At 45.8% G+C, this 14433-nt stretch overlaps 1 protein-coding gene across 1 annotated transcript in view; it reads left to right on the top strand.

Moving 5' to 3' along the window:
• HDHD1 (haloacid dehalogenase-like hydrolase domain containing 1) overlaps positions 1-14433 on the top strand; it is a 69842-nt gene that overhangs the window by 43456 nt on the left and 11953 nt on the right. Inside the window, exon 3 of the mRNA XM_012656842.1 lies at positions 2355-2584. Coding sequence (XP_012512296.1) covers positions 2355-2584 — 230 coding nt within the window. The remainder of the gene's footprint in view (positions 1-2354; positions 2585-14433) is intronic.

The following is a 14433-nucleotide window of genomic DNA, read 5'->3' as shown; positions in this document are numbered from 1 at the left end:
CGCCTAAGTTAATTGATCTTTTCAAAGAACCAGCTTGTGGTTTAGGTGATTTTCTGTGTTCTGTGTTCTGCTTTGCATTTTATTGATATTCTCTCTTGGTTTTGTATCTCCTTCCTTTTGTTTGTTTTGAGTTTAATTTGCTCTTTCACTTCCTTAAGGTGAAAGCTTGAATCATCATTGATCTTTCAGGTTTTGAATGTGACAACTTAGATCACTGATTTGAGACCTCTTCTTACTTAGTAGAGGGTGTAATGCTATCAATATTCCTCTAAATGGTGTTTTGGCTACATTCCACAAATTTTGATATTATTTTTTCTCTACAAAGTACTGTCTAATTTCCTTTGGTGATTTCATCTTTGACTTATGTCTTACATAGAAGTGTGTTAGCATCCTAATATTTGTGATTTTCAAAACTCCTTTCTATCATTGATCCATTTTAATTCCATTTTGGTTAGAGAACATATTTTATATATATCAATTATTTTAAATTTTTTCAGAATTGCTTTATGACTCATCATGTGTTCTTATCGAATGTTGCATGTGCACTTGAAAATAATGTGGATTCTGCTGTTGTTGGGGCCAGTGTTATATTAATATAAATGCCAATTAGGTCAAGTTGCTTGATAGTGTTTTTGAAGTCTGCTGTATGCTTACTTGTTTTCTGTCTAGTTCTGTCAGTTACTGAGAGAGGAGTTTGAAACCTCATTCTGTATTTGTCTGTTTCTCCATTCAGTTCTATTAGTTTTTGCTTTATGTTTTTTGAAGCTCTGTTATTTGCTGCGTATATATTTAGAACTATGTTTTGTTGATGAACTGACCTATTCGTCATTATGAAATGTCCCTATGCATCCCTGATAATAGTCATCCAGTCATATTCGTTGTTCTACACTCTTGCCTCCTACTAATGCAGCTACTTCAGCTCTCTGTTGAGCAGTAATTATGTGACGGTACAGTATTCTATCCTTTTATGTTAGACCTATGTTAAACCTTTTATGTTTCTGTAGATAACATATGGTTGGGTTTCGCTTTTTTCCTCTCCATTGTGACAATCTCTTCCTTGGATATTATAATATTTATAAGCTAATTTAAGGTGATTAGCTGCAAATTCCATCCACCCCTGTCATTTCCGTGTCCATTTCTACTGGTTTCTTTCTTTTTCTCCTCCTGTCTGTGGGTTGCATTTGTCTGCGTCTTTGCAGGCCTAGTGACTTTGTATTATGTGTTAGAGAGTATGAATTTTACATCCAGTGAAGTGCTACATTTTTCTTGAATTTATTTGCTTTACTTAGCTTTGTCCTGGCACAGAGTTAAGAGCTGTCTGTGTCTTTAACATCTCGTAGGACTTTTTCTCTAGAGGCTCCAGTGCTCACAGGATCTAGCTGTTGCCTTACATCAATGGTTTTAGGTGTTCGGAAAAAAGTGGCCATGTCAGTCTTTTCTGCAACAACTGACAAAGTAGGGACGTTACCTCATGTTATTATTAAAATAGTCGTGTTTGTATGATTATTTAAAATGCCATTTTAGATCGTCCGTAATGCTTTGTGGTATTTAGGTGTTACAGCTGTCCTAATCAGCATAGATTAAAAGTGGAAAATACTCTTGTTATTTTTGTCACATTTCTGATAACTAGCCCTCTTAATTGGCTCTGAATAACTCCATTAACCTCTGTGTCCTCTGTGGTTAATCCTTAGAGCTAATGACAATGTGGGAAATGCTCTTTTCCTGCGCTACCTTACTATTTATTGTTTGGTTTGTATTCAGCATGGTTCACTTTATTCTCTGACCCCGTGTCAAGTGGTATCACAGCTCTCCCTCCACTACAGCCTTTCCGCTTGGCCTCTGGTGGAGGCTGTTCTGTGATTTCCTTTCCTCCGCGGTGTGAGATGTGACTGAATTGCTTTCTGTGGAACACAGAGGTGTCTTAGAAACACTAGCAGCGCAATCCTTGTGCATTCATTGCTTTGGAAAATAAACACGGCCCAACAAGGCCCTGCTGGGGTCATCGCTTTCCCGTGTCCCGTGCCAGCTCCAGGGGGCGTGGCCTCCTGTGCCTGCTCTCTGCCTGTGGTCCATGTGTCAGCAAGAGAGGATCAGCAAACACAGCAACAGTTCCTGCCGTAAAGTCGTGTCCTGTGCCTGTGGGAAACGCTGTAGCTAAGCCCTGCTTGTTTTGAATAGGGCTGTTTCAGAGCTGATAACCCCCCTTAAGACGAGCTGTCGTAGGTCGGATAATTCCTCGGAAGAGGAAGCCACACAGCGCGGTGTCGCACGGCTGGAGGAGCTCGCCCTGGGAAGAAGGCCTGGTGGTTGATGCCCTGACCCCCTCACTGAAGTCTTTCCCTTCTTCTCCCCAGGAGTTGAAAGACTCATTCGCCACCTTCGAAAACACAACGTACCCTTTGCCGTCGCCACCAGCTCTGGGTCTGTGTCATTCGAAATGAAGACAAGCAGACACAAGGAATTCTTCGGTTTGTTCTGTCACATCGTTTTGGGAGATGACCCAGAAGTGAAGAGCGGGAAGCCGGAGCCTGACATATTCCTGGCTTGTGCCAAGAGGTTCTCCCCGCCTCCTCCCGTGGAGCAGGTAGGTGGGTGCTGGGGACCAGCAGTGACAGCAGGCTGCATTTCGACAGGTAATACCCATGAGCTCGCTGTTCGGTACAAAAGGCCTTGGTTTTCACTGTTGACGGGCCACTGTGGGGCACTCCTTAGAACTTGGGGACGCAGTTGGGGGTGGCTTGGCTGAAAGGCTTTGTGCGGAATCCAGGCTGCACCTAAGCTACCCGGCCGCTGAGACTGGGCCGGAATCTTATGGATCGCAGGAACGTGTCTAGGGAAGCTGTGGTGCCAGAACACTGCTGTTGAGATAGACATTCAGCAGGGAAGGGGGGTTGCAATGATTTGGGGCTCACGACATCCTCGTTTTCAAGGAGCAGGCTTTAAAGGCAGGTAGGTGTACACTGCGATTCAGATGCAAATCATCAAAACTCACTTCCTGTCCTGCATTGCTTGTCATGTGGCAATCTGTCACTGCAGAGCTTTTGCTCACAAAATGACGTTTGATTTTTATCAAGAAGTTTTTGGACTTCCACCAGTTTCCCTGTGGGAAAGTGACAGCGGTATATCTGTGTGCTATATCGCCCCATCCTGCTTCATCACGCGGGGTCCATGGTGGAGACGGGCACGTGACTTCCTGTTCTCCTACGTACATGGCTCCTTCTAAGAGGACCTGGGAAGAGCAGTTAGGGAGCAGTGATCGTGCTGTCCAGCCTGAGTCCACGTTCTCCTGACGGCTCTGTGACTACTGATATGGAGGACTTGGCCTCAGTTGTCTGAAGGTGCACATTCTGGAATAACACAGGACATCCTTAAAAGGGGTTTCCTGCTGGAGATGCAATCTTAAGTGGCTGGGGAGGGCGTCCATCCCCGGGGTGGTGCTGTGAGTCACTGCGAGCGCCACCTTCCCTCTGGGTTCCTGTGTGTGGGGACATTAGTGGTAGGGTGGAATTAGGTCATGGGGGAGTATTTCGGTGGAAGGTCTCTAACTGTGAGATGGAGATGGGATCGCTGGCCCACAGCTACACCAGTGACAAGCCCAGGGAAAATGACTGAGAAACCTCTTGCCCAGTAAAACCTGGGCTACCGGAGTGTTCTCGAAAGATCTGGTTTTGGCCTAGGGTCCTCCTTCCTACAGGGAACCTGTGAAGGCAGTTGAGTTACTTGAGTCAGTGTGCACTCTGTCCTCTAATTCTCCCACACCAGCTGGGTGTCCGGCAATGCAGTTCGGTCCCGACACTAACTCCCAGCCTTAGCGCAGATCACACAGGTTAAGGGCTCAGTCCTACTGCCTGTCCCGACAAAGGACGCCCATCCCAAGTTCCAGGGGCCACTCATGCTTCTGATCCACTGGCTAGTAGGTGGGGGTCCCTGCAACCTGCCTCAGGTCTGATAGTTCCCTAACATGACTGACAGAGCCCAGGAAACCACCATACACATACACTGGTGTGTTGTAAAGTAGTGGTCCCCAGCCTTTTTGTCACCAGGCACTGGTTTATTGGAAGCCAATTTTTCCATGGACCAGGGGATGGGGGAAAGCGAAGCTCAGCTGGTGATGTGAGCAATGGGGAGTGGCTGTAAATACAGATGAAGCTTCGCTCGATTGCCTGCTGCTCCCCTCCTGCTGTGCAGCCCGGTTCCTAATAGCCCAGGGACTGATAGGGGTTGAGGACCGCAGTTGTGAAGGATACCACTCAGGAACGGCCAGAGGGAAGCAGCGTGTAGAGCAGGGGGTGGGGGTGGGCACAGAGCCCCCACGCCCTCTCCTGGCCCCTGACTTGTATGAGCAGTCTCAAAGCTCCCCAAGCCCCATCACTGAGGGGTTTTATGGAGGTTTCATGATGAGTGATTAAATCACGACCACTGGTCATTGAACTCAATCCCGAAGGACCATGTCCCCTCCCTGGAGGTCAGGGTGGGGCCGAACACTCCAAACCTCTAATCACATATTTGGTCTTTCTGGTGCCCAGCCCCCATCCTGAAGCTGTCCTGGTGCCCACCAAGAGACACTTCTTAGGTTGAAAAGTGCTGGTTAAGCACTTAGGAAATTGCAAGTGTTCTAGGAGCTTCACAACATGAACTAGGGACAAAGACCAAGTGTGTGGTTTTTTACGATGCCGCAACCGTGAGGAATTATTGAATGACAGCAATGCGTTTATAGCAGTGCACATCCCTGGGCTGATTCAAGTCTCATTATCGAATTCGACTCACTACAGTTACCTGACAGGGGCCATGCCTGAGACCACCCAGCTAGTGAGTCGGAGTGCGCATGCCGAGCCGCCAGGTACGGCCGAGACAGGTCCCTTCCCTTTCAGGGGCACGGGTGTCTGCTTCCTACATCTGGACACGTGTGTGCCTGCGTGCTTGGCATCCTGCCTCACTGAAATGCATTCGCTATTCCCAAGAATTTTCCCCCATACGAAGAATTACTCCATAGCTTCAGGTTATAAAGTCTTCCTCCCAGGGACCGCATTCTCTTGTTTGTTTATCGCATGTTGCTGTTTGCTAGTGAAGCGAGGGTGCCGCCCTCCATGAACCGGCCGCAGAGTGGACCCTAGTGTGTCAGCACTCGATTGAGCACGGCCTCTGCAAACTGACGCAGACTAGGAAAAACACTGCCTTTTTAACCTGATCTGTGCGTGTCGCAGAAGCAGATAAACTGCCTTTTAACTACCGGCAGTCTCTGTTTTGTAAGGCACCGTGTTAGTGCAAACGTGCTGTTTCTGTGTTGTAAAGTGTCTGTGGGAACGAAGTTTCTGTGGAACCCACACGCCGACTTTGCATGAGACCCGTTCCAGTGAAAGCCTGTGGAGCCAGGGCTCTCACAAGCAGGACTTGCTCTTCACAAGGTAACCTGCAAAAAAGAGGCCTGTGGAACAGTGTTTTAAGGTCCTGGTGTTCCTCTCGTTGACAATGTGTGTTTGAGACTTGTCAAAGAAAAATGAGCAACTATGTATTTTTAAAGTAGGTTAGCTCTTCGAGAGTTTACCCGTGTTACTAATCCGTGTTTACTTACGGATGTATGAACACTTGTGTTGCGGAAATGTATCCTTTCTTGTCATAGTTCATACGCAGGAATCGTGAAGGCCTTTTGGGTTTTTTCCCATGTAATGTGCCTATTGTAGTACTAAAGGAGGATTCCAACAAGCTCCGTGGGGGGGGCACCCCTGATTTTGTGCTTGGATGTCTTCTACATGAAGCCGTGGAAGGGGGGTGCGGTTCTGGACAGAGTGACGTCCTGCTGCCTCCCTGGGTCCCGGTGCCAGTGGGAGCCTGCGGGGCAGCTACCTGCGAAGGTCACAGACAATCTCATGCAGATTGTGAGGTCACTCAGGAGACTCAGAGTCGCCTGAGGGAATGTATTATGCTGTGAGTAACTCAAAGTGAATTAGGTATAGTAGTAGTCGCCGCTGTCGGAAAGTAGTAAAAACCAAGTAGTATCAAATGGTCATTAATTACGTTAAGTATTGATTTCCGTTTTGCTGAGAGAAAGTGCCTAACGGCCGGTATTAAAGAATTACATTTTCACTAAGAATATTTTGTTTTAAGTTATTTATGTATCATTCTTTTGTGCTAAAAAGAAAAAATACATATATGTATCCGTGTGTGTGTCTGTATATATATATACATATATATATATATATATAGTATATATATATATAAGGCTCCCTTCAGAAGTGCCCAGAGCCACCGCCAGGAGGATGAGCTCACTGAGTGAGAGCGCCCGCTGTGTGCCGGGCAGGGCCCCACCATCCTCAGCCGTCTCCCCAGAAGCTCAGTGACCCGCTGTGTAGGAGGCATCTGTGCGGCAGTTCCGCAGCAGTGGGACCCTGGAGGCTCGCAGGTGTGGGCGAGCGGGTGGTCCTGCAGCGGGTTGAGGACCCAGCTGGCAGGCATCCCGGGGTGCTCTGGGTGTGTGAGTCCTGTCCTTGGAATTTCTGACCACAGAAACGCCCGTCTTATAAAACAAAAGTGAGGGCGTCATTTACACCTGACTTGTGGGATGGGTGGATACTTATCACAAGTAAAACCAGAAATCAATTTCTGAAAGCCTAGCTGTCACTACTTTGCATATTTTAGTTTCCTTGTTTATGTTATTTTGGGAGCTGAGTTTCAGGGTTTGAAAAAAAATAATATTTTTTTTTCTTTTGTTCCGTTTTCAATAAAATTCTGCACGTTAAAGTTTTATGTACCTAAAGAGTAAACAAAGAACGACAAGTGTGTTTTAAGTGGTGAGTACTGACTGACTGTATGCACTGTCTTCATTGTAAAGCCCTGGCCATTCCTTCGGTTAGGGAAGTAATTATTTGAGTTGACTTTTCCATATGTGAAATGGCACTTAATGTATTTTACATAATATCGTGACAAATAAGTGACTTTATTTGAAAACCAGCCACTATGCCTCTTTGCTGGAATCTTATCATTTTCTGAAAATATCAAGTGTGACTCAAAACACTTTTCTGCCTGTTTGTGTACTTGCCTGTTTACTCTCTTCTGTTGTGAAACCCCAGAAGGGGCCATTGGCTGGACTTTGAGTTCTGTATGTATTTGGTATCTCTCTTTTTAAGCTGCGAGGTAACATTCGCAGTTGGTAAACAAGGGAGATGGTGGATTCTGCTCTTTTTCTTGGAAACCTACATATCCATTAATGAATAAGGGCTAAGTGCACATGAATAGGTAGAGTGGGCTCATTTCAGCAGACTTTAGACATTTCTACTTCATTGTCATTCACATCCCAAAATATGATGCCATTCCCTTGGTTACTAGTGCAGACTGGGTGGCAGGGGCAAGAATGTTCTGGAAATGCTTGCAGCCCTCTGCACAACGCAACACTGGGGGAGGGAAGCCTGCTCAGAGTGACAGAGCAGGACTCGAAGTACCCAGAGTCCACTCAGGCAGGAGTACCCGGAGCATCATGGGGGACTGGGGTTCGAATCGGGCTGGAATAAACGTGCAGGATTTGAACAGGGAAGGAGCAGAGGGTGGGCTTAGCACAGAACAGGACCCGTCCCACAGGAGTGGAAGCAACACGGAATAAACCATGAGAACTTTGAGAAGCGGCAGAAGGGCTGGGACGTGGTGCAGGAGGCGTTGGAGCTCACCGGCAGTTCCCGGGAGGACGCATGGGCAGTGTGTGTTGCAGAGCTCCGTGGGGACTGGGCTGCACAGAGCAGAGCTGGACAGTAAGGGAGGAGGAGATGCCAGATGGTATCCCAATGCAGTTTCCTTCAGGAAGGGTATAGTTCAATTAGAAAAAGAAACAGAATAAAACTTCTATGACACTTAGAGAAAGCGAAATGAATGTAAGAAAATTGTCACTGGGTACATTTTCATATCACCTTGTACCACATTTGAGGAAGTTTCCCTCTGTAAATGTTTCCTAGATTAAAAAAAATGTAAGTAGTTTTTAAATAATATTTTTTCCCCTAATCCCCATAATTGGAGGTGGAAGCTTATCCAAAGTTTAATCCTGATCTTCCCTACATTGTGTATGTCCAGAGGCTATGGGGACAGGAACTGGTCACCTGAGGTTACCCTCCCAGCCTGAGATTACCCTGCCTAACAGGAACTTCCTTATCTCCCAGAACAATGGACAAATTGATAGAATTTAAAGTTCATGTTTGGCATCCAGGTGAGCCTTCGTGGGCCTCTGCCTTTGGGGAATTGGGTGTTCCCAGAGTCACCACCCTCCCCACACGCCCAGTTTGGGGCACACCACGGTGGAGCTCCTTTGGAGGGCAAAGAGTCACCTGCTACCATCGGCCACCCTCTGGGCCTCAGGGACCCGCATCCTCCATTGTCATTGCCCCCTTCCTGCTGTCACCTGTGACCCTGAGCAAAATGCAGGTGCCTCTAGTCACCTGTCCTCAGTATTATCTCACATCCCTTCTGACAGGTTTACTGGGCCCTTTCTTACTTCATAAATATTTACAAATAATAATAACAGTTACATTCACAGATACTCTCCTGTACTTCTCTTTAATTGCACTTGCCTCTGGGCTTGGCGTCCCTCCTGAATTCCCTTGGTCCCTCCTGAATTGTCTTCGAAGGGGTTGCTTGCTCTGCAGATTGCACCGCTGGGAAGAAAAAGTGTCTCCTTTCCCCTCTTAGGTTCAGTGCACGGGGCCTGTAAATAAACTGACAAAAGACGGATTGTCAAGAGAAAAGACAGATTTTTATTCCAATACCACCGAGGAGTTCACAGAAAGGCGTGGCTCAAGGAGGTAGTTAGAATCTGGGACTTTTGTGTCTTGTTCATGGCACGGGAGAGGGGCACTTCTGGAAGATTAGATGCCTTTTAGGAAAAATCAGTGGGCCCTTGGGAGAATGGAGGGAAGGTGTGATAGTATTATGACGGCATCTGTGTGGGCCTTTTCCTGTCCAGCTGCTGACTTGTGCAGACTTCTGGTCCTGGGTGGGACTTCCCTGGTTGTGAAACTGCTGGGGGCGGGACTCACGACAGCCGAGTTCTTTCAGGGGATGAGAGGAGTGCAGAAGCAGCTCGTGATTGATTTTATTATGGAAAAAGCTGTGTCTCTGGAAATACTTTCCAGCAAGAGGAATCTGATGGCTGAATATTTATACTGATCCTTTAACTCCCCGGATGTTGTAAACTAAAAAATTGCAGTCTCCATTTATGTCTTATTGCATCTAAAACACATTTTTAAAATTCTTTGTCACTCAAATGCCTAGAAAAATTTGTGTTCCATGCTTCCTTAAAACGTTTTTTAAAAGAGTTAGTAACCACATGCTGCCAGGCACGGTGGCGCACTTCTGCGATCTCAGCTGCGCGGAGGATCCCTTGAGCCCAGCAGTTCAAGACCAGCATAGTGAGACCCCGTCTCAAAAGAAATAAAAAGAGTTAGTAACCACGGTCAGTAAAAGTGCCACTGCTCTACTCATCACATTTCACTAGGTTGGCTGGTGACCAGCTGCAAGTTTTGGGGAATGGTATTTTGTTCACCTAATCTTTTTCATAACTTGAAGGTTTCAAAGAACCGTCCTGTAAAAATATAATCCAGACGCTACCCACCATACACGACTGCATCGAGTTAGTTGGTCCTGTGTTACCAGTTCTGTTAGAATTGTGTCAATTTTCAAAACTTTTTAGCCTTTAACTAGTAATTATAGCTAATAATTATTGGATATTGTGTGCTAACATCTCAATTAATGTAGTACCGCAGACTGTTAGCAAATTTGGAAGACCTTTTTCATCACTCTGATTGGAGGGGAACAGTAAATAATTCAGAAACTGACCCATAAGTAACACCAGTGCTTTTTGTATAAATGTTTATACTTTATACTTCTCCTCAGCTTGCGTTTCATAGCATTGCTTTAGTTAATACTGTTTGTTAAAAGTGTTTAGTTTGGGCTAATTTGCAGTGAAGCATGTGGACTCTTCCCGCCCCTGGATACGGTGCACTTTCCTTGTGTTCCTCTCCTCCCAGGCCTCTGTGACACTTGGGTACAGATTGTCGGACTCCCTCTGCGGAACTGGAATGCTGACAATAAACAATGAATTCAGCCCAGTTATGTTTGGGGATTTATGGGGGGATCAGGGTGGCGTTTCAGACTGTTGTGAAACAGACCGATGACTCAGTAAATAACCCCAGGATAGGTGTCTCGCTAATGGAGAGGGGGAAATAAACCCCGGGACCCTGACTGACACTTCTAACTCTAAGATAAATCCCACACGGATCGAATATTATGTCCAGCGTGAATCAGGAGCTCTGCCTGAGGTGTTGGGAGCTCGGTGAGCTGCACTACCTCTGTCTTGTAAGAACAGTGAGGAAAACTGGACAGAAGGTTGAAAGCATCTCCTTGAAGGTATCTGATTACCCAGCAGGTAGGGAACAGGGGCAGGGCCAGGACCCCAGAAAAGCAGAACAGATGAGCAAAGCCCAGCATTTGGGGCCTTTTTCTCCTAGAAGTGTCCCCAGAAGAAGTGGCTAACAAGAGTGAGAAGCCTAACTGAGCTTTTAGGAGCGTGGGGCTAGGAGAAAAAAAAACCTGGTGTTCAGGACCTGCCAGACGGGGTGGTGGTGGTGGTGGGTGGCCCTGCTAAGTCCCCAGGCGTTGGGCTACGACACCAAACGGTAAGGAGGACGAAGGAGTGCAGAGGGCCAGATACAGAATGGTCCCAGGCGGTCATGACCAGGCCTTGGAAGAGAGGACGCCTCCTGATTAAAAAAGCAAAGGGAAGGAACAGACAGCGGGTCTAGGTAATGATCAAGGTGTCAGGTACAGACTTAAATGTGCTTAATATCATCAAGGGACGAGGACTTCGGCAGAGTATACTACAGGCCGTGGACACGAGCAAGTTACGAAAGCCACCTAGAACAGCACAGGTGAATCTCGTAAATTGAGCAAAAGAAGCCAAACACAAAACAATCCCCTAAGAAGTGAAGTGAGCAAGAGTAGAGTGTGACTAGGAGGGCAGTTAGCAGTCGCCGGCGTATCTGGAAGTGTACTTCTCCGTTGTCCATCCGTTTCTACTTCCAATCAGTTAAAAGAAATAACCCGAACGCCCATCAGGAAGAGATTTGATTTAATAACTACAGCACCTGCAGGTAGAACAAATGGATCAGATCCATGAGTCCCGGCATTGAAAGCCACTCTCGACCTGTCCTCAAATGATAAAACAAATCTTAGGGTGATGTGTTTGAAGGATTTCGTTTCTGTAGAAGTAAAAAGTAGATACTGTATAAAAATGTATTTTAAAAATCACCAAATTGTTGTCAGCAGTTATCTCTGAGGAGTGGGATTCTAAGGGACGTTCGCTTTCTGAGTCACACATTTCTGTAATACACGTGCCTGCACACACCTGGGTGCGTATATCTTATGCATATACAGTACACAGGTGTGTGTATCATACTTTATAAGTGGTGAATTTTTTTCTAATAAAAACAGAACTGTAGCCCTTTTAAGTAAAAATTTTGCAAAGATGCTATGCCAGAATTTTCACTTAAAGGGCTCAGGGCATCTCATTTTCACCCAGCTTAGAAGAGCAGCTCTCAAACATTTTGGGGTCTCAGGTTCCTTTAGAGGCATGCTTAAAAATTATTTAGGATCCATAAGAGCTTTTGTTTATGTGGATTATATATTTTGATATTTCTTGCATTAAAAATTAAAACTGACATTTAAAAAATATTTATTCATTGTAAAAGGACACTAATAAACCCCTTACATGGTCACATAAGTAACATTTTTAACAAGAATAAATTTCCAAAGCAAAAAAATGCCAGAGTGGCATATTTTTAAAATTTTTACATATTTGTGAATATCTTTAGTGTCTTTTTTTTTAGACAGGGTCTCGCTCTGTTGCCCCAGACTATGGTGTCATCATAGCTCACTGCAACCTCAGACTGCTGGGCTCAAGCCATCCTCCTGCCTCAGCCTCCCAGGTAGCTGGGACTACAGACACACACCACAATGCCAGACTGATTTTTTTCTATTTTTTGTAGAGTTGGGGTCTTGCTATGTTACCAGGCTGGTCTTGAACTCTTGGCCTCAAGTGATCTTCCTGTGCAGGCCTCCCAAAGTGCTGGGATTATAGGCATGAGCTACTGCACCTGGCCTAGTGTCTGTCCTAACAGAAGACAGCTGTATTCTCATCTTTGACTCCATATATTGAAGATATTTTGATACTTTGGGTTCAAGCATATGTTAGAAATCTGGCCTCATGTAGGTACTTGGTTCAAAAAGTAAGGGGTATTGTAATAATCTTTACAGAAAATTGTAGCTGTTTTCTTTCATACTACACCAAAATTCAACAAGGGGTAGTTTCCTAAGTGTGAGTTGGAAGATGGAAATTGAAGCTTAGTCAGTGACCTTTTCATCCTCTTTTATATGAAAATCTGTTGTCCCATCTTAAACTTTGAATAGATCTTTTATCCATGTATGATTTTATAACATCATGCATTTAGAAAGTACTGGTTAACTGAAAAATCAAATGTCCAGAATGCTGGCACATTTCATTATAACAATATCAAAAACCCACATCTGTTCACGTCACCATCAATCTCATCAGAAAAGTCTACATTCTGGCAGGTTGTCAAGCTTGGTGGTAGATTCGTGTTTTCCAGAATTCTAGTTTTCTCTCCGAAACTCAGATTTTATTTTTGTTAACACTCTTCAGTTATTTTCCTTGAAGTAGCTGGCTCACTCAGCAAATTTTCAAGGGAAGTTCTGCCACATGCCCAAATTTTAGTAATCATTGCTTGTCTTTGAGTCCTTCTTTCAAATAAAAATGATACTCCATGAAGGAAAAACCATAATGAAGTGGTCGTCTTGCTTTGCCGTCCAAACAGGTGAGCAAGTGTTTTCCCTGGAGACCATGGTCTCACCTGCCTGCGCTGCTCACACGCTCCGTGTGCTGCGTTCATTCTGTTTCCCAGCGTCTGAAAAAGCAGTCAGCTCGACGGCTGACGTCTTGTAGCTACTAGTGCGTACTGCTCCCTGGCGGATGTTCTCAGGTGGAGCCGGCACTTTATCTTACTGCCAGTGTGTGCCGGGGCAGAGTGTAACACCCGCCATCAAAGTGCCTAAGATGTCTTTTTGTACCATCAATGCAAACATTGACATGTAAAAGGCAAGCGATGCTTCAATTTTACTGTGGATGTAGATTTGATCTTGTGGACCCTCTAAAAATGTCTTGAAGACCCCAACACTGCAAACAGCTGGCGTAGAGAATGGGAGTAACCCTGAGAACGGCTAAGGAGTGCTCCCTGTGGGAAGAATTTCCTAGGGAGTCCTCGGGAGGGTGTTTCCGTAAGTACCAGTGAGTGATGTGCTAGCAGGCCTCGGCTAGGAAGTCTCCCTTGGAGCTGGATGCCAATGGGCGTTGGGAGACTTACTGACTGAGCCTTGGCAGGCTCTGAGCCCACCTGCAGGGAGACCTTTCGGTTAGGCCTGGGGACAGAATAGCGCCACTGCTACCAGAGCTGCTTCCCTCTGGCTTCCTGTAAGAACGTTCATTTAGCAAAAGCAGAAGAGCAGTTCATTAATTGAGATCTATGACAATGGGCTCAAGTCCCCGAGGTGGGACCCGGGTAGGCGATTTAGGGGCTGGCATGGACTTGCCAAAGGCAGGCTCCCAGTGAGAAATGATCGTTCCTGATGGGTCTGGCATGGTGTGTGTGCTTTGATTAAATGAGAACTGGGTGGCAAGGGAGGAAAGGCGGGCGGCTGTTCTGCGAGATGAGCGTGTGGGCCACGGAACCACCGTGGACAGCACTGCCCCTGCAGTATGTGGTCCCGCAGAGCGGCAGCCTCCAAGACCGCCGCCGTGTGTTATGAGTGGCGTATGATTGATTATTCACGCTTTGGTCAGATCTTTGAGGGGGCCTAGGGGTTTTGGTCCAGTTTTTCTTCATCGTGCTCCTAAATAATTCTAATCCTGACCCTAACCGTGCCACATCTCTCGGTCATAAACTAGATTGAAATGCAATCCCTCATTATTTTCTAAAACAAAACGTCGCTTTCCCAGATGAGTGCACAGGGAAGCTGGACCTGAATTCTGTACAAATAAAGCAGGTTCACTGTTGGGTTGGGAATTCCTTGCCAGATTTCTGTCTCTCCACCACCAGCAAGTGAATACATGCTCTTCTTTGACACTTTCAGGAGGGAATATATGGTTTGTTTTATTTTGAAGGCCTTTTGGCACAACCAGAATGTTTTTGTTTTGTTTTGTTTTGTTCCCCTACAATTATTTACAATATGTGTAGCTACTTATATTCAGAAAACCTTAAAGATGAATTCCAATGCTTGGACTACTTCCTGGATTCACCATTTACCCCCGCCCTAACAAATTATCACAATCTTAAAGTCTTAAAACAGCACGGATTTTCCTGTCATGGTTCTATAGGTCAGAATTTG

This window comes from Propithecus coquereli, unplaced genomic scaffold, assembly GCF_000956105.1.
Source record: "Propithecus coquereli isolate 6110/MARCELLA unplaced genomic scaffold, Pcoq_1.0 Scaffold52, whole genome shotgun sequence".
In the NCBI taxonomy this organism is placed as follows: Eukaryota; Metazoa; Chordata; class Mammalia; order Primates; family Indriidae; genus Propithecus; species Propithecus coquereli.
The sequence above is the reverse complement of the archived record's forward strand: the minus strand, read 5'-3'. Positions and strand labels throughout refer to the sequence as shown.